This window comes from Podarcis filfolensis (assembly GCF_964270895.1).
Source record: "Podarcis filfolensis genome assembly, chromosome: 16".
Taxonomy (NCBI): Eukaryota; Metazoa; Chordata; class Lepidosauria; order Squamata; family Lacertidae; genus Podarcis; species Podarcis filfolensis.
The window spans coordinates 27,547,713-27,573,375 of NC_139620.1; the positions used below are offsets into that span (position 1 = coordinate 27,547,713).

The 25,663-nt window shown below is 44.0% G+C and overlaps 2 protein-coding genes across 3 annotated transcripts in view; both read left to right on the forward strand.

Moving 5' to 3' along the window:
• The window catches only part of LOC310751335 (immunoglobulin lambda-1 light chain-like), a 100,135-nt gene that overhangs the window by 6,154 nt on the left and 68,318 nt on the right, over window positions 1-25,663 (forward strand). The gene's annotated exons all lie outside the window — the stretch shown is intronic.
• Window positions 11,657-25,663, forward strand: part of LOC310751334 (immunoglobulin lambda-1 light chain-like) — a 90,317-nt gene continuing 76,310 nt past the window's right edge. The window contains exons 1-2 of one of the 2 annotated variants that reach the window (XM_083590638.1): window positions 11,657-11,805; window positions 11,967-12,267. In XM_083590638.1, coding sequence (XP_083446764.1) covers window positions 11,760-11,805; window positions 11,967-12,267 — 347 coding nt within the window. In that variant the 5' untranslated portion in view covers window positions 11,657-11,759. Of the gene's footprint in view, window positions 11,806-11,966; window positions 12,268-16,038; window positions 16,189-16,327; window positions 16,620-25,663 lie in introns of those variants that run through there. The other variant, XM_083590639.1, reaches the window with a different exon arrangement.

Below are 25,663 nucleotides of genomic sequence, written 5' to 3' on the forward strand. Positions count from 1 at the left end.
GTCATTGGTATCTTAAGGATGTAAAAGGAGTATTTTAAATTGTAAAACAACCCACTTGGAAATTGGCCAGGGTCTTATATATATAAATTTCCAAGTGGGTTGTGTTTGGAAATCTTTCCTTTCACCTCCAGGCCCTGAGAAACTTTGCCATGGAAATCTCAGTGTGTCTGGCTGTTGATAGAGCTGCAAACTCTGCAGTCCTTCCTTTAATCTGTAGGGGGCGATGTCGGTCCACCTATACCAGATTTAGCAAAAATTATACCACCACATAAACGTCCTGCAGTGTGAAGTGAAAAGGAAGAATGCTCTTTATTTGTGAGTAAATCTCCTGTGCCTTCCAACTCATTCAGGTGCTAATGTTCAGCGACTCTAATCTAGAATATGAGACACTGAGCTGACCAAAGGGGGGACACTTGGTGCTCCAGGTGTTACTGAACTGCGAGTCCCATCAGCCCCCTCCCAGACAGCATGGCCAGGGGCCAGCATTGCTGGGTACTGTAGATAGGGCCAAAGGTTCCCCACACCTGGTGCACATTGGGGGAAGGGATAAGAAGAACAAAGTCTTATTTTTGTTCCCATTCCCTGTCAACATTTAATGCAATCAGGTGCCAAAATCAGGTGCCAATCAGGTGTATCTGAAGAAGTGTGCATGCACACGAAAGCTCATACCAGTAACTAATTTAGTTGGTCTCTAAGGTGCTACTGGAAGGATTTTTTAAATTTTGTTTTGACTACAGCAGACCAACACGGCTACCTACCTGTAACTAGGTGCCAAAATGTTTTGCATATTTTACATAAACTAAACCATTCAGTATTCCATTGTTACATCCATCAATACTTATTTACACTGTTGAATTTATCTTCATGCTGCCAACGTTTTCGAGTGTACACAATTTCCCCCCGTGTATTCAAGCAATATTTTCCAGTCTTCTTTAAACGTATGTTCCTCTTGCTCTCTTATTCTATATGTTCGCATATTCCATCAGTTTAAGTTGCCATTCTTCTTTAGTTGGGATCTCTCTTGTTTTCCATTTTTGGGGGCTAACAAAACATGGGCCGCAGTAGTGGCATTCATAAATAACCTTTTTCCTTTTTTTTTAACACCTGGGAATTATATTCTTCTTGTCCATCTTCACCCACACTCTCCTGAGCTTTGATCCCAGCAGAAAGGGCTGGCCTTGCCATTTGGCAAAGGGTCCTGGCAGCAGATGCAGAGGGTGGCAGGGAGTGCTGGCCAAATATTGGAGGGTGGAGCTGTGTGTGCCTCGTGGTCTGGCCAGCCTTCCCTGAGCTCCCCTGCTGCTCTCTGGGGTGGAGAAGGAAGCTCTTCATGTCAACACTGTTGAGCAGAGATGCTGCCATGGCTGGCCCAGTTCACTTATGAATATGGAACGGAAAGGGAAACAAAATGCCTTAGGCTGGGCCTGCCTGGACTTCACCAACCGTTAATGGGAGGGGCTATCTCGCCACATCCTCATTTTCATCCTGAATAAAACAAGGCAATATCTATTTTTTAAACAACAACAACAACACTCTTTTTTGTCAGGCTTCCCCCGGTGGCAGCTAAAAAGCAGATAGACAAGAAGAGTTAACTTATTCAGTATTCACAGAGAGAGACAAAGGAATGCAGTCTCTATCAAATAATGCTGTTGCTCCGAGTAAATTCCACCCCCCCACCCCCGTCTCTCCTATTCCACGTCATCCCTGCGCTGGCTGATCTGTGCTTACTGCCTCCCATTCCTTGTCAACATTTAATGAACCTATCACAGGAACAAGGGACGCGGGTGGCGCTGTGGGTTAAACCACAGAGCCTGGGACTTGCCAATCAGAAGGTCGGCGGTTTGAATCCCCGCGACGTGGTGAGATCCCGTTGCTCAGTCCCTACTCCTGCCAACTTAGCAGTTCAAAAGCACGTCAAAGTGCAAGTAGATAAATAGGTACCGCTCTGGTGGGAAGATAAACGGCATTTCCGTGTGCTGCTCTGGTTCACCAGAAGCGGCTTAGTCATGCTGGCCACATGACCCAGAAGCTGTACGCCAGTTCCCTTGACCAATAAAGCGAGATGAGCACTGCAACCCCAGAGTCGGTCACGACTGGACCTAATGGTCAGGGGTCCCTTTACCTTTATCTATCACAGGAACATCATGCTTCTGTGATATTTCAGCGCATGGAAAATATACCCAAGCCCTGGTTTCTTTTCCTTTTCTTTTTGTAAAGGTGTCTGTTCACAACCAAGTTTGATTCAGCCTGCTTCTGAGTCTATCTCTCCAAGCCAAACCGCTAAAATCTCCTCTTCTGGAAATGGTGGTCATAGCTGGCAAGCATTTCACTGGTATCAACAGAAACCTGGACAGGCTCCTCGCTTTGTGTTTGCTGGTTCTGGCACCCGGGGAGAAGGGATTCCGGATCGGTTCACTGGTTCTTACTCCAGGAACACTGGCTACTTAACTATCACCAATATCCAGCCTGAAGATGAGGCGGTTTATTATTGTTGTGGCTTCGAGCATGGCAGTAGCACGTTCCACGCTGGTGCAATCTAAGGGGGAACTGAGACAAAAACCTTCTCTCTCCTTTCCAAGAGTGGGGAAACCTGAATCACTCAAGAGCATAATTGCGCATGAATGAGCTTTATCTGTTTTTGACAATAACATGCATTTACATCAAGTTATTTACACTCATGGATGTTATTAAGGGAGGAGAGGCAGAATCATTCAATAGCTTATTGAAAACCTGAATGTTTTGTCCGATTCTGACAGGAGTGAGTGGTGATATCATGTTATTTAGGGACTACAATGAAGTTAATTGAATCCCCTTAAATATTTGCTTGCCAACCCCAACCACCACCTGTCAAGTCTGTTGTCATATACAGTTACTGGCTCACGCTTGCTGAAAAAAGGGTTAATTTGAGCCCTGAGCTCAGGTTGCCAGTGTGGGTGTGGCTTAGCAGGCTCTCAGTTGCCTCTGCTTCCCCCTTCTTCTCAGCTTCTCTTTGTGCTTCCTGGAACAAGCAAGAAACAAGTAGGAACCATGAGACGCTGGCTCCCAACTCAGCAGAAGCTGCGTGTGGACAAAAAGTCTCTCTGAAGGATTTCAGAACCTGCATCTCTGCTAACCCAAAGAGCTTAATTTCACCTGTGTCAAAAGATCTTTCAATCTCTAGCCAGAAGGCCACCTGGTCTCAGTCAATGGCAGTACCACCAACCCACTAGCTGCACCAGCAATCTGCACAGTGGTAGATATGAAATTTCCCTTAAAATCTCAATGTCAGGCTCTGTGTGATTTCTTTTCTTTCCCCCCTAATCCCAGTTAGTTCCTTAATCTCAACAAGCAGAGAGTACCTGTCCCAGTTCTGTTAAATTGTGCACAGTTCCAGCATATTATGTGCATCATCACATGTATGACATTATACACATGTACACTCCACAATCCTCAAAGTAACCTGTACATAAACAGGTTGATGCAACAATGTGTGTAACTGTATAAAAACAACATGACCCATTATAAAAAGATCTATACAATAACACAAATGAGTGTCTAACAGTGCATGTTTCCAATGCCACAGAGTCATTATGAGCTTTATGAAGAATACAGAGCAGGAGATGGGAAGCTCCTTGAGTGAAGCTGTAATGCAAACACACATGTGTAAATGGTAGTTCTGCATACAATTTATTTATTTTTGCAAAAAATTAAAATGTATATTCATACCAGGTTTCTGTTTTTAGCATTGCAGCAAACTGATCAAAGTTCAAACAGTTTAGACAATTCACACCGCTTTCAGTTCATAATAACCTCCTGTGGACATAAATGGAAACCTAAAGGGAAAAAGTGGGACGCGGGTGGCGCTGTGGGTTAAACCACAGAGCCTAGGGCTTGCCAATCAGAAGGTCAGCGGTTCGAATCCCCATGACGGGGTGAGCTCCCATTGCTGGGTCCCAGCTCCTGCCCACCTAGCAGTTCGAAAGCACATCAAAGTGCAAGTAGATAAATAGGTACCGCTCCGGCAGGAAGGTAAACGGCGTTTCCGTGCGCTGCTCTGGTTTCGCCAGAAGCGGCTTAGTCATGTTGGCCACATGACCCGGAAAAACTGTCTGCGGACAAATGTCAGCTCCCTCAGCCAGTAAAGCGAGATGAGCACCACAACCCCAGAGACGTTCGCGACTGGACTTAACTGTCAGGGGTCCTTTACCTTTACCTTACAACTGTATGTAACTGCTGAGCTATGTAACTGCATTATACTGTCAGTAAAGGAACGGACCCTACCCAAACTGTCTGGTGTTTTCTGTGGCTTTAGTACAGCATCTCCAGAATTCCAACTGGTTGAGCAGGGGATTTATATGTTAATTTGTATTACATCACTTCATAGTGTGTTTAAACCAGCTCTGCTGCATTATTTTAGAGGCATCCTGTTTATGCTGCTGACTGGGGGTCCAGGACATCTGCCCCATAGGTAAAGGTAAAGGGACCCCTGACCATTAGGTCCAGTCGTGACCGACTCTGGGGTTGCAGTGCTCATCTTGCATTATTGGCTGAGGGAGCCGGCGTACAGTTTCCGGGTCATGTGGCCAGCATGACTAAGCCGCTTCTGGCGAACCAGAGCAGCGCACGGAAATGTCGTTTACCTTCCCACTGGAGCGGTACCTATTTATCTACTTGTACTTTGACGTGCTTTCGAACTGCTAGGTTGGCAGGAGTGGGGACTGAGCAACGGGAGGTCACCCCGTCGTGGGAATTCGAACCACCAACCTTCTGATCGGCAAGTCCTAGGCTCTGTGGTTTAACCCACAGCACCACCCGCATCCCTGAAATTCCTCCTCTTCTTTTTATCTTGATCAGAGTAAGTACCACCCCTCAGCACTTTTATGCAAATATGTCCTTTGATCGTTGCCTTTCCGCAAAGAGATGAAGAAGCTTTTGCAGAACCAAAGAGCATCAGATGAATTTGCATGAAGGACAGAGTTGGTATTTCTAGGGGGAATTCAGAAAGGAGGAAGAAGATCCCCTCTTGGTCTCTTTCTGAAGGGAAGTCCTTTACAGAGCTCACCATGGCCTGGCCTCTGTTTCTCCTGGCCCTTTTCAATGACTGTTCAGGTAAGGATGTGGGGAGATAGATTTAAGTGGGCCTAAGAGTGTACATATGTGTTTATCATGGGTTGAGAAATATGTTAGTATTTAACACCAGTCATATTAAATCAAATAAACAAGGAATATCTGGTGTTATGTTGGAGGGGATGCCGGGAAACAGGAAATTATGTTCACATGTGGTGGGAGTGTAACTATGTAAAAAAGTATCAGAAGGAGGCAGAGGAGAAAGGTGGCAAAGGATGTTTAAGGAGATAACAGAAATCACAAATTTATTGACAGCTGCACAAATTATTATAGTCAGGAAGTAGAGGGGGCAAGCAGAATATAAAATGGAAAAATGGTATAAAGAGGTGTGGGAGACAGCTATTAAAGATAAATTAACATGTGCCATTAAGATAAGATGGGGAATATGCACCCAAAATGATTTTGAGGTGATATGGAGGGTGTTTGTGGAATTTGTACTGTTAAAACAGAAAGGGGTCAAACCCTTGCAAGAGTTGTTGAAATTTTGGGAGATTGGATAGTTACAATGGAATGGGGTGGGGTGCACATTTTTATTCTTATTTCTTTATTACTATTACTTTGTCAAAATAAAAATAAAAATAGTGTATAAAATGTAAATAAAAGAATGGGGGGGGGGAAAGAAATATGATTTTATCACAGGAAGAAAGAAAAGAAAAGAAAGCTTTTCTGAAACTGAAGGAAACAAGACACCAAGCGTCTTTTTCTCTTTTCTTTTCCCACCCAATTTTTTAAAATGAATTTTCCACAATTATAACAAATATAACATAGAAAAAAGAAAAGAATACACACAAAGAAAACACAATACAATATTAAACAAAAACAAAAAGGGATCTTAAACGCCTGTCCCTTAAAAAGGGAACCCAATTTCTCTTACATTGTTAATTGACTTCCTGAGATCCCTACCTTCTGAATTTCATTATATCTGCATGTAACAGCTCTCCAATAACATTCTTAACTAAAATTAATTCCAGCCATTAACTGTCTTGTTCTCATTTCTTACTAGTCTAAATCTAACTTGCTTACAATCAGATCCTAATTTAATCCTAAACCTATTTGGTACTTTCAAGTGACTTCTAATTATTTATATTACAATATTTATTCAAATAATCCTTAAATTTCTTTCTTTTTCTCTTTTCACAGGTATCATTTCACAGCCAACTTTGACTCAGGCTCCGTCCCAGTCTGTGTTCCTGGGCCAAACAGTTACACTTTCCTGCTCTAAAAGTAGTGGCAGGTGGAACCCATTTTACTGGTATCAAAAGAAACCTGGACAGCCTCCTCGCTTTGTGATCTACAGCGACAGTCCAAGGGGAAGAGGGATCTCGGAACGATTCACAGGCTCTTCCTCTGGGAACAATGGCTATCTAACCATCTCTAACTTCCAGGCTGAAGACGAGGCAGCTTATTACTGTTGTGCCTGGGAGTTCAACATTGACATGTACCACGGTGGTACAATCTGAGGGGGAACTGAGACAAAAACCTCCCCTCTTCCTGCTTAGGCAGGGGAAACCAGAATCACTGAAGAGCATAACTGGTTATGGGTGACATTTGGTTTTGGCAAGAACATTAAGCACGTGGATTCAGTTAGAGAAAGGATCTCCCCTTAAATATCTGACATACCTCACTGAGAAACAAGGGCCCACAAATTTTGTCTGACCTTCCTAATGTTATAAGAATTCTCAGGTCTCAAATGTTCATAAATGTACAAGGCAAACACATAAACCACGTGTCTGAAATAGTACAGGAGAGCAATCCTGAAGCCATGTTGAATCTCCCAAATTGACCTCAAATATTTCTCTGCAAGGAGGAAGGAAATGGGAAAAGCTTTCCAATTGTCTTTGGACTGGAGGGGCTTACACCTCCCTGCAAATACAGTCTGGCAAGTATCTGTTAAACTATCAATATGTGTAAGAGATTCAGGAACTAAAGTGTTTACCATCTCAAAGGAATGGCCAGGCTACCCAGAAAATGCAGTCAAGTAAGGCATTATCAGGTATCCTGGCAGATGGGAGAGAAGCAACACTCTCAAATTTCTGCTGGAGACCGCCTCCTTCTGTGATGCATGTATGATGTTTTAGGGAGGTGGTCTTGGGCTACAGGGTGGGCAATTTCAGAAGTTTATATAGGGGCTTGTGCATCATTGTTTGGGGTTCTTCTCCCTCCTGCCTGTGGTGAGTGGGGACCCTGTTGCAACAGTTCCTTGAATAAAGATCAGGCTTACTAGCCGCTTTGCTTCTCAATATACTCTGGTTGGCCTCTGTTATTTTCTCCTGCCAATAGGGAACCCACTTAAGGACTCTATATGGATTCTGGAATACAGTGGTACCTCGCAAGACGAATGCCTCGCAAGATGAAAAACGCGCAAGACGAAAGAGTTTTTCGTTTCGTGAGTTGCTTCGCAAGACAAATTTCCCTATGGGCTTGCTGCGCAAGACGAAAACGTCTTGCGAGTTCTTGCGAGTTTGTTTCCTTTTTCTTAAAACCGCTAATACCGTTAATAGCCGTGCTTCGCAAGACAAAAAATCCGCAAGACGAAGAAACTCGCAGAATGAATTAATTTCGTCTTGCGAGGCACCACTGTACCCAAAAAAGGAAAGGGAGCAGTTTTCTTATAACACTAAAAGGTAAAGGGACCCCTGACCATTAGGTCCAGTCATGGCCGACTCTGGGGTTGCAGCGCTCATCTCACATTATTGGCTGAGGGAGCCGGTGTACGGAGTCCGGGTCGTGGCCAGCATGACTAAGCCGCTTCTGGCGAATGAGAGCAGTGCTCGGAAACGCCATTTACCTTCCCGTCAGAGCGGTACCTATTTATCTACTTGCACTTTGACGTGCTTACGAACTGGTAGGTTGGCAGGAGCAGGGACCGAGCAACAGGAGCTCACCCCGTTGCGGGGATTCGGACCTCCAGCCTTCTGATCGGCAAGTCCTAGGCTCTGTGGTTTAACCCACAGCGCCACCCGTGTCCCTTCTTATAACACTACTGAAGGCAAAACAGGAGTTCGAGTCCTCCTCTCCTATCAAGCCCACCCTTGCTGTTTTTCCTTAAGCAAAAGGCTTTGTTTATGAATTATGATCTGGGGAAACTTGAATTCTTGGGTGCCTCTGCCCTGGAGAGAGACCATAGCTTAGTGGTAGAACACCTGTTTGCTTGTAGAAGGTTCCAGGTTCAGTTTCTGAGATCCTTCAGGGATGCGTGTGAAAGACCTCTATCTAAAACCCTAGTGAGTAATGTAGAGCAAGGCCCTGTCTCAACAACTCCTATAGTCCTGAAGGTGATATGCATCCCTTTAGGAAGCAAATTCCTATTCCGCTTGGCTTCATCTGGCTCCCTCCGAAAGGACGTAAAATGTTGGTCCTCAACAGCTTCTGTGCGAGCTGCTCTTCTACATTTAGTGTGTAGGGGGAGAAGTTGCACCAGTTTTCATGTATTTGATGAAATTCTGCTTTCATAGAGAGACTGTGCACCCTCACACAATGTATGTTCAGTACAGTGGACCCTTGGGTTATGTTATCTTTGGGTAATGTAACACTTTCAGGTTGCGAATGCGGCAAACCGGGAAGTGTATACTTTTGGGTTTAGCCGCATGTGCATGTGCAGAAGTGCTCTGTGCATCTTGCACATGCAGAGAAGCGCTCTGAGCACCACGCGCATGTGCAGAAACACTCTATCGCAGCGTGTGCATGTGCAGAAGTGGCGCCTCTTCTTATGAAATTGTCAGGGTGCGCATGGACCCCCTGGGACGAATACAATTCATATCCAGAGTCTCCACTGTACAGTGGTACCTCAGGTTAAGTACTTAATTTGTTCCGGAGGTCCATTCTTAACCTGAAACTGTTCTTAACCTGAAGCACCACTTTAGTTAATGGGGCCTCCAGCTGCCGCCGCACCGTCGGAACATGATTTCTTTTCTCATCCTGAAGCAAAGTTCTTAACTCAAGGTACTATTTCTGGGTTAGCGGAGTCTGTAACCTGAAGTGTATGTAACCCGAGGTACCACTGTACATATATTTGTAAGGTCTCCACCCTTGGTTTCTCCTATACGTTCATACGTAAAGACCAAACAAGCAGTCAGCTCTAAGTGTTTACGCAATAGGGTCAATGCAACCTAACTTCATTGTAACAACAACAACTTATTATTTATACCCCGCCCATCTCGCTGGGTTTCCCCAGCCACTCTGTCCAGCTCCCAACAAAATTAAAAGCACAATAAAACATCAAACATTAAAAACCTCCCTAAACAGGGCTGCCTTCAGATGTCTTCTAAAAGTCAGATAGTTATTTATCTCCTTGCCATGTGATGGGAAGACGTTCCACAGAAAGACTCATTCTTGCCAGTATAATCTTAATAGATTATAAAAGAATGGAATAAATAAAGGAATGGAAATGGTTTATTGAATGTTTACAGATAAATTGTAGACAGATAAAAACACTGGCAGGATTATTGTAATAACCTGCAGTTTCATAAGCCTATCTATTTAAAGAAGATGAATAAATGAGCAAATTAAGTTAATGAGGATATGCAGAAGATATTAAAAATAAATTTAAGCTTCGAAATGTCAAAATGATTGTAAAATCAGTGAAATGTATAAACCTGAAAAGTTTATTTAAATCAATCAATCAATCAATCAATCAATCTCTATGTTGAGTTTATCTGCAGAGATGGTTTCCTAATGGCCAGTTCACTCTTTCATCTCAACATGAAATGACGCCCCCCCTCAATTTTGCTAAAATACATTATATACTTTATTATATGTATAACATTATACAAAATATATATTCCAGGTTTGCAAAAGTATTTAGCATCTAAACAGATACATGCAACCCTGTGCATAACGGTATAAAAATGAGTATGAACTTTCTATAAGAATAAACAGACTCACACATTTAATATACATGTCCATTATACGTGTGTGCGTTCACTACCAACCAACTATGATCCTTCCACAACAATACAAAGCAGGACCTTCAGTGAATGTTGTTTTCAAGTACTGCTTCCCACAACCAACGTTGAACGCACCCTCCCTCCCTGGTGGGGAAAACAAGGAGAATGTGAGTGCATAAGATTGACTAGATTGTGATTTCAGTACAGTGGTACCTCTGGATACGCACACCTCTGGTTGCATATCCTTCAGGATGCGAATGCAGCAAACCCAGAAGTATTTTTCCAGGTTTCGCACCATGCACATGCGCAGAAGTGGCACCTCCAGTTGTGAATTCCTCTGAATCTGACCGGAGCTCCGGGACGGATCCTGTTCGCAACCGGAGGTACCACTGCATTTTGCTTTGAAATGTGATGCAGGTGTTTTGTGGTGTCTGCTGTTCTGGCTTTAACCTCCAGGGGACAATGTTGGGCCACCTATCCATTTTTAAAAAATAATAATAGTGAATTATATTACAAAATGGAAAATTGTTACAAAAACTGAACTGTTGGGGTGAAGCGAAGCGTCAGAATGTTTTTTCTTATGCCTGACTACTCGCTTGAGGAGGAGCTGGCTTCCTGCACAACACCTTGAAATCAACCTGAATTGTGCAGCCTCAATTTGCTGGTACGTGACTGAATCTCACCTGAAAATAATGGCAAGCTGGAATTGCCTTAAATGGAGAAATAGTTGGAGCTGCTATAAGGCAGATTCCCAGAAATAAAAGGGTTTCAACACCAAGGCAGACACAACTGGCTGTCTTAGTCTCAACAGAATAAAAAAAAATTATATGGCACAGCCGCAGCCAGATTATTGCTTGCTAAAAACTGGAAAGGGGATACTCTTCCCACAAAGGAAGGCTGGATAAGTAAATTATGTGAATTTATAGAATTAGCTAAACTAACGGCAGCCATAAGAAATCAGTCTAATCAAAGGAAGGAATGGCAATGTTTTGAGGAATATATTAAAAAAACACTGTTCTAAAGAAAACAGATTGATATGCATAGAATAAGTATGCAAAGAGGAACTAGTTCAAGGTAAAATTACTAATAGATATAAAATGAACAATATAAGGACACAATGTAAATAAGAGTATGCAGTAAAGATGTCAAGTTGTGGTGGATGGAAGCCAGACAGGTGCAAATTATAGTTCTTTATTAGTCTATATGAGTTTGGGTTTGGTAAAATATGGTTTATGAATTGTAACTATGTTTTTCATTTTCTTTCTGTTTGTGAATAATAAAATTAATAATGATGATGATGATGATGATAACTTGCAAGCCTATTTAAACACCGCTTGTTGAAAGAAGCCAACCCACCACCCTCCTTTGTCATCATGTGCTGCTTGATTTTTTAAAAATTAATTTGAGATGCAGGGATGGCACCTTCAGCATCCACACATCACCCCTCACCCCTTGAACTACAGTCCCAGCATGAATTACAGGCTTCCTTGTGGTAAACTGACCTAGTATCGCCTCAAGTTCACAAGACAAGAACCTCCTCATTTTAAAAAGCAAACATCTCCTTTATCCAAATCAGTTCCATTGTATTTTGCTTACTGCATCATTTATTCCAGACAAATGCTTTCTAACAGAGCCAATGAGCACCGCCTGGATTTGCATCAAGAGATCCTTCACCAGCTCTGGGAAGTTTTAACAAAGGAAAGACTCAGGACCACCAGCAGTTGCCTGTTAACCTTCAGAAAGTCGCCTTGCTTTAGAGAGCTCACCATGGCCTGGACTCTGTTTTTCCTGGCTCTTCTCAGTTCCTGTTTAGGTAAACATAAAAAGAAGTAGACTTAAGTTGGCCTAAATGGGAGGGGGGGCATATCTGTAATCTTTATTTATCATAGTGCCTTAAAGTTCAGGTGGTATGTGAGAACAGAGAGGATTGAGAATCATACATTTATTTTTCTCTCTCTCTTTTTTTTTACAAAGGTGTTATTTCACAGCCAGCATTGACCCAGCTGGGATCCCAGTCTGTGTCCCTGGGTCAGACTGTGACCCTCTCCTGCTCTAAGAATAAGGGGAGCTGGCAGACCTTTGGCTGGTGTCAACAGAAACCTGGGCAGCCTCCTCGTTTTCTATGGTATGGTCCCAGCACCAGGGGAGACGGGGTCCCAGATAGGTTCACCGCTTCTCCCTCTGAGGATACCGGCTATTTAACCATCTCCAATGTCCAGGCTGAAGATGAGGCAGTTTATCACTGTTTTGCATGGGAAGGCACCGGTACTCCGAAGTTCCACTGTGGTACCATCTGATGGGGAACTGAGACAAAAACTTTCTCTCTCCTTCCCCATAAAGCAAAGAAACCAGAATTAGGCAAGAGCTGAGTTTGGTCCAAATGAACTTTATTTCTTTTTGGCAAGAATATCAAGTTATTTAAACATTTTACAGAAATGACCTCACCACCACTACTTCTTCTTCTTCTTCTTCTTCTTCTTCTTCTTCTTCTTCTTCTTCTTCTTCTTCTTCTTCTTCTTCTTCTTCTTCTTCTCCTCCTCCTCCTCCTCCTCCTCCTCCTCCTCCTCCTCCTCCTCCTCTTCCTCCTCCTCCTCCTCCTCCTCCTCCTCCTCCTCTTCTTTGGCAATCACTCGTAGCTGAGTAAGATTGTCTTCTATAAACATGGTTTTAACAATGAGTCTGTAAGTGACTGTGGAGGCCAATTCTGGATTCACGTGTCCTTCCATAGTGGGGACATTGGTTTCTGTGCGGGAGTTGATCACAGTGTGGATTTGCCAAGTGTGCCTTCCTCTTAGCACATTTCTCCCTTGCGTCCTGAGTTGAGTGTCTTCAAAGCCCATGACACCTTTGGTAAAGGCTGTTCTCCAACTGGAGCGCTCGCAGGCCAGTGTTTCCCAGTTGTCAGTGTTTAAACTACATTTTTTTTTAGATTTGCCTTGAGACAGTGACACATCCCACCATTACGCAGAGGTCCACAATTTTGGCATGACCTTGTCAAAACAGGCCACTGGCCTGTCAAACCAGTTCTTACATTGGATCCCAGTACGTTTCCAAGCACAATTCAAAGTGTTGGTGCTGACCTTTAAAGCCCTAAACGGCCTCGGTCCAGTATACCTAAAGGAGCGTCTCCACCTCCATCGTTCTTCCCAGACACTGAGGTCCAACGCCGAGGGCCTTCTGGCGGTTCCCTCGCTGCGAGAAGCCAAGTTACAGGGAACCAGGCAGAGGGCCTTCTCGGTAGTGGTGCCCGCCCTGTGGAACGCCCTCCCATCAGATGTCAAAGAGAAAAACAACTATCTGACTTTTAGAAGACATCTGAAGGGAGCCCTGTTTAGGGAAGCTTTTAATGTTTAATAGACTACTGTATTTTAATATTCTGTTGGAAGCCATCCAGATGGGCGGGGTATAAATAAATTATTATTATTATTATTATTATTATTATTATTATTATTATACACGTGATTTATTCAGTCATGATGGTAAGGACAAAGAATTCCGGTCATTCCTCCATAATGGAGTTGTTCGCACTGAGCTCCTCCTCTTCTCCCCTCCAGCAACAACACCTGTTCCTACGGCATCTGCCCGTGGACAATTGTCTCTGTGCTCTTTGTTCTTTCACCCTTAATGAAGGCCGCATTTTGGGAGAAGGGGGGTCGGTTATGCTGTCCAGTGACATGTTAGCCAGCTGCTCTGCCTCCCCTCCCCCTTCTCCTAACTCTGCATAACTCTGCTGTCTGCCTATCTCTGAGCTGTTATCTTCCTCCAAGCCCTGCTGTAAATCAGGACTGCCTTCCTTCTCTCTGGAAGCTACAGGAGAAGGGGGGGAGGGGACACATCTCCCACTCCTTCTCCTCTTCAGTCCAGTCCCTGACACCACCGTTTAAATGAGGCTTTGCAGTTCATGCAAATCCAACCCTTACAAGCAATCAGATACAAAATGGTCGACCTGAAAACGTCTCAAGGAGGGTGCTGCTGCAGCAACTGGACTCCTAGAAATTCTTTGCTCAACTTCACTTGCGGCGAAGTGAATTCACATTTGCACCTGACGTGGACCATGGCAGAACTTGCACGTCTGAATTCAGCTCTGGTTAATGGGTGGTGCTTTTTCCTCCCCACCACTCCACACACATTTTCTCAAATCTTGTACAGTGGTGCCTCAGGTTACATACGCTTCAGGTTACAGACTCCGCTAACACAAAAATAGTGCTTCAGGTTAAGAACTTTGCTTCAGGGTGAGAACAGAAATTGTGCTCCAGCGGCGCGGCAGCAGCAGGAGGCCCCATTAGCTAAAGAACAGTTTCATGTTAAGAACGGACCTCCGGAAACAATTAAGTACTTATCCCGAGGTACCACTGTAGTCATTTTTACATCCTTAAAATAGCAGTGACTTCCCCTCTTCTCTTTCCATGGTTCATTTCACATATCATAAATCCCTGCATATTTTACAAAAAAACTATACTATTCAGTATTCCATTATTGCATCCATCAACACTTGAATTTATCTTAATGCTGCCAATGTTTCAATTATATCCCATATATTCAATAAATGTTTTCCAATCTTCTCTGAACATAAGTTCTTCTTGTTCTCTTTTTCTGTGTGTTAAGTCTGCAAGTTGTGCATATTCTGTCAACTTAAGTTGCCAGTCTTCTTTGGTTGGGACTTCGCTTGTTTTCCATTTTGGGGCTAACAAAACACGGGTCGCAATAGTGGCATACATAAATAACCTTTTTTGACACCTGGGAATTTCAGTCTGAATTATCCCCAACAGAGAGGACTCTGGGGGTGGGGTGGAGTGGGGAGTACTTTGAAACATTTTTTTTAATTCATTATGGATCATTTCCCAATACTCTCTTTCCCTTTTACAAGTCCACCACATATGAAGGAACTTTCCCTCCACGACTTTGCATCTCCATGTCCAGGCCTTTCTAGATGACCCTTCAAGATAGCCACAGATCGTGCCCATCTTAAGACATACCCCTCCATCCAGGCCACATCACTCACCCCCTCTGCTATGTGGTCTCCTTGCATGCTTCTGGTCATCTGGATTGTGTCCTTGAATTCTGACAACACTTCTTGCTCGTCTGAATTGACAAGAGAGGGGAGTGAGAGCTAGAAAGCAGCCTGTACTACAAAGGTAACATCACTAGATGTTGCTCCACCCACTTTCACCCTCGGCCCCCCTCCCTCATTATCCAGAACATGATCCAGATGGGCTTGTAGTCCTCTATCTGAACAATGTCCCCCACCCAGAGTTCTGAAAAATTTCAGCTGTGGACTTAATGAACTAAATGGGATGGGAGGGTCTTTATATGGCAGTGGGTGTTGCTCCACTTCATAACTGGTCCATTTAGGGAACCTTCTGCTCATTCTACTGTGATGAACCCTGGGCATCATCTGCCCTTAAGTTATGTACAGTTGTACCTCGGAAGTCAAACAGAATCCATTCCGGAAGTCCGTTTGACTTCCGAAACGTTTGACTTTCGAAGGGCGGCTTCTGATTGGCTGCAGGAAGCTCCTGCAGCCAATTGGAAGCTGCAGAAGCCCCATCAAACATTTGGCTTCCAATAGAACGTTCGAATACAGGAACACTCACTTCCGGCTTTCGATCATTTGGGAGCCAGAACATTCGACTCCCAAGATGTTCAGGAGCTGGGGGTATGACTGTACAGTGGTAGCTCAGGTTAAGAACTTAATTTGTTCCAGAGGTCCGTTCTTAACCTGAAACTGTTCTTAACCTGAAGCACCACTTTAGCTAATGGGGCCTCCTGCTGCCACCGCGCAATTTCTGTTCTCATTCTGAAGCAAAGTTCTTAACCCAAGGTACTATTTCTGGGTTGCGGAGTCTGTAACCTGAAGTGTCTGTAACCTGAAGCCTCTGTAACCCGAGGTACCACTGTACTTGGTAACACTATGACCCCTTAATTTTTATCTTGGCCGGAGTGAGGCCTGCCCTCAACATCATCATGCAAATTTCTCCTTTGATCATTGGCTTTTCGCGGAGAGAAGCAAGTAGATAAAGACACTCTTGCAGAACCAATGAGCATGCAACTGATCTGCGCGAAGGAGACATTTGGCATTTCCAGGGGATTTCAGAGAGGGGGAAGAAGATCCTATCTAGATCTTTAGTCAGACTCTAAAGGAGTCTTACCATGGCCTGGTACCTGCTTTTGCTGTCACTTCTCAGCTACTGCTCAGGTAAGAGTGTGGAAGACGCACATCATGTAGGGCAACATCAAAACTTTATCTGCCAGAGGGAGATAAAGCTTCTGTGGTATTTGAATGCATAGGAAATGTACCAAAGTCATGGTTCCTTTCTCTTTTTTTTTTATGAAAGGTGTCACTTCACAACCCAGTTTGACTCAGCCTGCCTCCCAGTTGGTGTCTCTGGGCCAAACTGCTACACTCTCCTGCTCTAGAAATGGTGGTACTTCCTGGGATGATATTCACTGGTATCAACAGAAACCTGGACAGCCTCCCCGTTTTCTGTGGTATGGATCCAGCACCCGGGGAGAAGGGGTCCCAGCTCGCTTCACCGGTTCGCAATCTGGCTCATTAACTATCTCTAACATCGAGGCTGCAGATGAAGCAGTTTATTTTTGTTGTGACTTAGAGCTTGGCAGTTACACGTTCCACAGTGGTATAATCTGATGGGGAACTGAGACAAAAACCTTCTCTCTTCTTTCTTACGAGTGTAGAATCCTGAATCATTCAAGAGCATAGATGCACGTGAATGAGTTTTGTCAGTTTTCGACAAGAATGTGCATTAAAAGTTATCAAGTTATTTAGACTAAAGAATCCTATTGGAGATATGACCTTGCATTAAATATCTGACACATGTCCGAATAAACAATGCTCTTCATGTTTTCACTGGCTTTGTTGGCAATAAAGCCACTTCCGACTTAGAAAGGAGCTGGGGTTGCGGGCTTCACCCTCCCACTATGCGCACGGGGGCTGGCTCTCAGTCTCCGTGCGATTGAGGGAATCCCCGACCGTGTCATCCCCTGGCCAGCCAATCGGCTGGCCTGGGGGGCGTGGCCTGCTCCATTTAATGCAGGCGCGGCCAGGGATCTCCCTCTTTGCCGCTTCCAGCTGCTCCGGTTTCCCACCCTCCCGCCCTTTAAGGATTTTGTCCTTGACCTTGCTATGGACCTCGGTTGGTCACCGTTAAGGGGCCTGGTAGGAATTTTTCCCACTTGGCAAATTGGCACCAGCCACTTGGGTTTTTCTCCTAAAGGTAAAGGTAAAGGTAAAGGTTAAAGGGACCCCTGACTGCAGGCGGAGATGTTGCACAACATTCCCCATATTTGATATATGTACATTCCACAGAGACATTGTGTACCACTGCACAAACATGTACATCACCTTATATTAAGTCAATGTAGACTTGCTCCCATCTCGTGAACCATCTGGAGAGGTTTGTGAATTCCCAAATAAAACACAAGTTGTGTTTGGGATCAGACTTACGATACATTGGACAGAATATAGCCTAATGAAAATCATTCTCTTGCTCTATTTCAAAAAGTCACTATGGATTCCCAACTTCTGGTGGTGGAAAACTTAAAGACCAAGGACAAATACTGTCCACTAGTCCTCTACAGTTGGTCCTTCAGATTCCCCCCTGGACTACCTTGGGGGACTCTATGTGGTAATGTGTTTTATGTCAATTCACAATGTTAAAGCCAATCCTGTTGTATTTGAGAGTCTTTCCCGCTTATTCTGCTGAGTTAGGTTATGCGCATGTGTCCCAAACTCCTGATGCCACCATGGATTATTCCTTCCTTCCTTCCTTCCTTCCTTCCTTCCTTCCTTCCTTCCTTCCTTTTTCTTTCTTTCTTTCTTTCTTTCTTTCTTTCTTTCTTTCTAATATGATTTTTATTAAATTTCTGTTTTACAATTTCAAATACACATTTTACATCCTTAAGGTATCAATGACTTCCCTTCTTCTCTTTCCATGGTTCATTTTACGTATCTTACTATACCAGTCGGTTTTTCATTATTAAATCCATCAAAACTTATTTACGCTGTTGAATTTATCTTCATGCTGCTAGCATTTTCAGCGATACACAATTATTTCCCATATATTCAATAAACGTTTTCCCAATATTCTTTAAACATATGTTCTTCTTGTTCTCTTATTCTATATGTTAAGTCTGCAAGTTGTGCATATTCTGTCAACTTAAGTTGCCAATCTTCTTTGGTTGGGACCTCACTCATTTTCCATTTGGGGGCTGACAAAACATGAGCTGCAGTAGTAGCATACATAAACAACATTTTTCTGACACCTGGGAATTTCAGGCTGGATTATCCCCAACAGAAAGGATTCTTGGTTTTTTTTCGGGGAGGGGGGGAGGAAGTAATTTTAAACATTTTTTTCGATCCATTATAAATCATTCCCCAATACTCTTTTACCATTTTACATGTCCACCAAATATGAAAGAACGTTCCCTCCATCTCTTCACACTTCCAGCACTTATCTGAATCTCTCCAGGCCAAAGTGAGAACCACCCACAGCACCATTATGAAAATAATATGTCCTTTTTTCATTGGTTTCACACAAACACAAGCAGTGAGACAAAGAGGTTTTTGCAGAACCAATCAGCACAGAACTCATTTGTATGAAGGAGCCGTTTGGTATTTCTGGGGGAATTCAGAAAGGAGGGATAAAATCCCACCGCAATCTCTTGTAGAAGGGAAGGTTCTTTCCGTTGCACAGGCCACCATGGCCTGGACTCTGCTTTCCTTGGCACTTCTAAGCAGTTGGTCAGGTAACAGTGTGGTGTACACACTGCAAATAGGACAACATCAAAGCTATTTCCATTATGTGTCTATTTATTATATGAGCCTAATGCTGCTTTGATATTTGAAAGCATGAAGAAATGTACCCAAATCATGGTTTCCCTTTTACTTTTTGTGAAGGTGCCACTTCACAACCAACTTTGACTCAGCCTGCCTCTGAGTCTGTCGTCTCTGGGCCAAACTGTGAAAGTCCAGATGAAAAATAAATACAGAAAGCTGAAATATATGTCAGGAACATTGTAGAGCACAATACACAGTAATAAAGGCAGCCTGGGCAGGCCATTCAGGTTGTGCCTCACTGCTTCATTTTGTGCCCCACTTGCTAGTCCTGAGTCGCCCTGCCCTTATAATAATAATAATAATAATTTATTATTTATACCCCGCCCATCTGGCTGGGCCTCCCCAGCCACTCTGGGCGGCTTCCATAAAAACCAAAAATACAATAAAATATCACACGTTAAAAACTTCCCTGAACAGGGCTGCCTTAAGATGTCTTCTGAATGTCACGTAGTTGTTTATCGCTTTGACATCTGCTGGAAGGGCGTTCCACAGGGCGGGCGCCACTACCGAGAAGGCCCTCTGCCTGGTTCCCTGTAGCTTTGCTTCTCGCAATGAGGGAACCGCCAGAAGGCCCTCGGCGCTGGACCTCAGCGTCCGGGCAGAATGATGGGGGTGGAGACGCTCCTTCAGGTATACTGGACCGAGGCCTTGCATGAAGTCTTGGGTTTACAAATTTGGGAGAGGGGAGACTGCAGCACTGGGGAGCGGGCTGGCTGGTGAGGCCCCCTAGATGTAGAGGCCCTAGGTTTCAGCCTACTTAAATCCAGCACTGGATCAAGAGATTGCTTTTTCAAAATTGCCTGGGGGTTGCATTTGAAACCAGCCGCAAGTGGCCTTCAGGCCAGACTTTGGACATGCTTGCTCCAGTGTAAATCGAGGTTCCAGCACTCTTCTTTATCCAGCCCATCCATGCTGGCATTCCCAAGGGATAGTGTGGAATAGTGGTTGGATTAGGACCTGTGAAACCATTCCTGTTATAAATCTTCAAGTGACACTGGCACTAACTCTAGAGGGCCCTGGATGCCAGGGCGCCCACAGTTTTTGTGGGTGCTCAGCACCCACATTGCAGGGCTTTGTCATGGCTTCTGGTTTCTACCGGATGTTGCATTGGAACCCCAACGCATCCTCCAAGGCCCCGTCCGAGGCCCTGCAATGCCTCTGAAGCGACTTCTGGTAGAAACAGGAAGTCATGTTAGAGGCCCTGCTGAGCTTTGGAACGCAATTTCCTACTTCTGCCTCTTTTGTGAAACATTTGCTTCAAAGACAAACCAGTTCAGATCTAATTAGTGCCTTAATTTCTTTATTTCTAAGGTGAATATTTTATGGAGAACCATTCTACATATGATTTGGGTTTTTGACACAAGGAGAAGCTGTTGGTTCCGCTTCTCTTCATCTGAGAGACAATGACTTAAAGAGTCACCTGCATTGTGAAATATGAGTTCATCAACAGATGGTTTTTTTTGTTTGAGTCTTACTCATGCATGGAATTCAAGTGCCTGTACACAACTTTCTCTGCTTTATTGTATGTTCTGGGTTGTTGAATCATCCAGTCATCCATCCTTTTTGAGATCTGGTTCAAGCTCTCTCTTCTCCACCCACATTTATATTATGATCCCCGCACTTTGGAAACTTCAGTAATTTTGGATTACATGGGACAGAGATGGGCAACTTTGAGCCCAGCAAGCAAGAAGCATCATCAACATTCAGGGATATGTTCAAGTCAGGCAAAATCATTGGGAGCCACATCACCATGTCAGTAAGGCCTGAAGTGGGCATGTTCTGAGCAGGTCCTGAGAAGGAAATACCTGAAGGAGCATCTCCACTCCCATTGCTCAGCATGGACCCTGAGGTTTTCTTCCGAGGGCCTTCTGGCGGTTCCCTCACTGCAAGAAGTGAACTCACAAGGAACCAGGCAGAAGACCTTCTTGACAGTCGCTCCCTCCCTGTGGAACACCCCCCCCCCATCAGATGTCAAAGAAATAAAGAACTGCACCACTTTTAGAAGACATCTGAAGGCAACCCTGTATTGGCAAGTATTTAATCTTTGACATTTTACTATTTTTTTTGTGCGCACTGTAAGCCGCCCAGAGTGGCTGGGGAAACGCAGTCAGATGGGCAGGATACAACAACAGCAACAACAACAATTCTGGGAGGCCATATTGTGCCCCTGGGTCTACAGTTCCCCAATCATGTCCTAAACAATACAAAGAAGCTTTCATGCAAAATCTGTTCTGTGGTCATCTGTTGGTTGTTCCCTGTATTTCCTCATATTCTTTCTAGCAAAGCCAATGGGTTTCGAGGTATTTGCATAATTGCTCGTGCCTCATTTCCCAGGTGATTTAAGAGGGTGGTAGGGAGGTGCCACAGGATTAGAGATCTGTTTGTGGGATCCACCCTCCTTTTGACATTCACCATGGCCTGGATCCTTGTTCTCGTCACATGTCTCAATTACTGTTCAGGTATGTTTGTGGAGACCTAACGTATTGTCTTGACTTCTGTTACTTTTCACAAGAAGATAATAATTTTCTGAAATCTGAGGGCACAGAAAATGTTGCATGTACCAGCAAGAAAGCTATTTGTCTTCTACAATAGTCTTTCCTAATATTTGAGAACTCTGGAAATGATTCATGTGCTTTTATTTGACTTTTCTTTTTGCAAAGGTGTCACATCGCAGACAACATTGATCCAGCCTGCCTCTGAGTCTGTGCTCCCGGGTCAAACTGTCAAACTCCTCTGCTCTAGAAGTAGTGGCAGCTTGTATGATTATAGCTGGTATCAACAGAAAGGTGGACAGGCTCCCCGTTTTGTGTTCTATGCTACCAGCACCCGGGGAGACGGGATCCCTAATCGATTCACTGCCTCCACCTCTGGGAACACTTACTATTTAACCATCTCCGATTTCCAGACTGAAGACGAGGCGGTTTATTACTGTCTTGACTGGGTGACAGGCAGTAATGTGTTCCACGGTGGTACCATCTGATGGGGAACTGATGCAAAAACCTCTCTCACACACTTCCCCTAGAGTTTGCAAACAAAGATCGCTCAGGAGCTGACGTATACCAGAGAAGAATGGCAGATCAAGTTGATGGATTATGCCGAAATAGTTAAAATGACAGGAAGAATCAGAAATCAGGAAGGCCAAGAACAGGGGGAAAGGGACCACAAACTGCCTCACTCATTCCACCTCTGAGAACACTGTTTATTTGCAATTTCCAAACGCCTGGCTAAATTGTATTTCCCTCAGGGGTGCCAACTTGAATAAAATATTTTGGGGGGGACGACAGGTAAGCCCTGCCCTGCATAACTGATCACAAGACACGACACACACAGCACCATTTGAATGGCAATGCCCATCAACTGGGGGGGGGGGGAGAGGCAGCCCCATCAAACATTTTATTGGAGGGAGGGCGAAGGGACTTCAGCCCCTAGGAGTTGGCTCCTATCATTCCCCTTGTTGGTTTTTAATGCTATTACTGGCATTCTGCTGTTGTCTGGGTTTTGACTGCTTTGATAGTTTTCAGTACTTCCTCAAACTCGGCCCTCCAGATGTTTTTGGCCTACAACTCCCATGATCCCTAGCTAGCAGTGGTCAGGGGTAATGGGAATTGTAGTCTTAAAACATCTGGAGGGCCAGGTTTGAGGAAGCCTGATCTATTGTCTTTGTGTCCTTTTGGTTTTATTTAAGGAACTGCCAACAGGCCATGAATGATCGGTGTGTATAATACAGTGGTACCTTGGGTTACAGACGCTTCAGGTTACAGACTCCGCTAACCCAGAAATAGTACCTCGGGTTAAGAACTTTGCTTCAGGATAAGAACAGAAATCGCACGGTGGCAGCGTGGCAGCAGTGGGAGGCCCCATTAGCTAAAGTGGTACCTCAGGTTAAGAACAGTTTCAGGTTAAGAACGGACCTCCGGAACGGATTAAGTTATTAACCTGACGTACCACTGTACTGGCAAAATTTATCATTTTTGAGTACCTTCTGGATGGGACGTTGGAGTTCATCTAACTGCTGAATGCCGGAATCTTGCAAACCTCAGCATATCTGACAGGTAGATTCCCGTCCATCGCTTAAATGCCACCATAGTGGAAGATCCTATCATCTCTCAAGTCGTTTGATCTACTCTTGAGCAGCTTGTTACCATTGTGAGGTTATTATTATTATTTATTAAATTTATATACCGCCCTATACCCAGGGGTCACAGGGCGGTTCACAGAATAAAATCAAGATATAAAACCACAAAATGCACAATAAAAATAAAAGCAACCACCCTCCCCCACAAAAAAAACACATTTTAAAAGGGCATAGGAAGTAAATCAGATCAACCAAAGGCATGGTTAAAAAGGAACGTTTCTGCCTGATGCCAAAAGGTGTGCAATGAAGGCGCCAGGCGAACTTCCCTGGGGAGAGCATTCCACAGATGGGGAGCCAATGTATTATTATATACATTGTTATATGTGTAACATTATACAAAATATATATTCCAGGTTTCCAAAAGGAATTAGCATCTAAACTGATACGTGCGACACCGCATAGCTGTATCAAAAATGAGCATGAACTATGTAGAAGAATAAACAGATTCACACATTTACAATATACATGTGTGTGTTCACCGCCAATAAACTATGATCCTTCCACAACAATACAAAGCAGGACCTCCCGTGAATGTTGTTTTCAAGCACAACTTCACACAACCAAAGTTGAACACACCCTTTCTTCCTGGTGGGGAAAGCAAGGGGAATGTGAATGCATAGGACTGACTAAACAAAATAAAAAAAATTCCTTTCAGTAGCACCTTAGAGACCAACTGAGTTTGTTATTGGTATGAGCTTTCGTGAGCATCCACACTTCTTCAGATTCTTCATGCACACGAAAGCTCATACCAGTAAGAAACTCAGTTGGTCTCTAAGGTGCAACCGGAAGGAATTTTTAAATTTTGTTTCGACTATGGCAGACCAACACGGCTACCTACCTGTAACTAAGACTGACTAGATTGTGATTTCAGTATTTTGCTTTGAAATGTGATGCAGGTGTTTTGTGGTGTCTGCTGTTCTGCCTTTAACCTCCAGGGGACAATGTTGGGACACCTACCTGTTTGATAAAATAATAGTGAATTATATCACAAAATGGAAAATTGTTACAAAAACTGAACTGCTGGGGTGAAGCGAAGCATCAGAATGTTTTTTCTTATGCCTGACGACTCGCTTAGGAGACATTTGCATGAGGAGCAGTCCTGATGAGCCAATCCCTCCCCCCCCCCCCCCCGTAATCACAGTTTGCAATGGAGAGAAGTTTCCATTGCAACCTGGACAAAGCTTCAGAGTTCAGGAGCTGATTTTATTTCTTAATTCCCACCTTTGTTGTGAGTCCCAGAATCTGAGAAAGGAGGGTGGTGGGTTGGCTTCTTTCAACAAGGAGTGCTTAAATACGTTTGCATATTATTATTATTATTATTATTATTAAGCATCATCAACATTCAGGGATATGTTCAAGCCAGGCAAAATCATTGGGGGCAACAGCACCATGAAAGTGAGGCATGTGGCCTGAAGAGGGCATGTTCTGAGCACGTCCTGAGAGCCACAAAAGGAAATATCTGAAAGAGCTTCTCCACAATCCATTGCTCAGGCCGGACACTGAGGTCTTCCTCCGAGGGTCTTCTGCTGGTTCCCTCACTGCGAGAAGTGAGGTTACAGGGAACCAGGCAGAGGGCCTTCTTGACAGTGGCACCCTGCCTCGGGAATGCCCTCCCATCAGATGTCAAAGAGATAAAGAACTACATAACTCTCAGAAGACATCTGAAGACAGCCCTGCAATGGAAAATTTATTTTTGACATTTTCATATGTCTTTATGTAAACTGTTAGCTGCCCTGAGTGGCTGGGGCAGCCCAGCCAGATGGGAAGGTAATAATAATAATAATAGTAATAGTAATATTAATAATAATAATTTTGGGAGACCATATTCAGCCCCTGGTTCTACAGCTCCCCAATCATGACCTAAGCAATACATAGAAGCTTCAATCTTCTGTGAAAACACCCCCTTCATGCTAAATCTGTTCTGTGGTCATCTGCTGGTTGTTTCCTGTATTTCCTCATATTCTTTCTAGCAAGGTCAACGGGTGTCGAGGTATTTGCATAATTGCTCGTGCCTCATTTCCAAGGTGATTTAAGAGGGTGGTAGGGAGGTGCCACAGGATTAGAGATCTGTTTGTGGGATCCACCCTCCTTTTGACATTCACCATGGCCTGGATCCTTGTTCTCATCTCATGTCTCATTTACTGTTCAGGTATGTTTGTGGAGACCTAATGTATTATTTGTCTTGACTTCTGTTACTTTTCACAAGAAGATAATAATTTTCTGAAATCTGAGGGTGCAGAAAATGATGCATGTACCAGCAAGAAAGCTATTTGTCTTCTGCAATAGTCTTTCCTAATATTTGAGAACACTGGAAATGATTCATGTGCTTTTATTTGACTTCTCTTTTTGCAAAGGTGTCACATCGCAGACAACATTGATCCAGCCTGCCTCCGAGTCTGTGCTCCCGGGTCAAACTGTCAAACTCTCCTGCTCTAGAAGTAGTGGCAGCTTGGCTTATTATAGCTGGTATCAACAGAAAGGTGGACAGGCTCCCCGTTTTGTGTTCTATGCTACCAGCACCCGGGGAGACGGGATCCCGGATCGGTTCACTCCCTCTGTCTCTGGGAACACTTACTATTTAACCATCTCCAATGTCCAGGATGAAGACGAGGCGGTTTATTACTGTCTTGACTGGGTGACAGGCAGTAATGTGTTCCACGATGGTACCATCTGATGGGG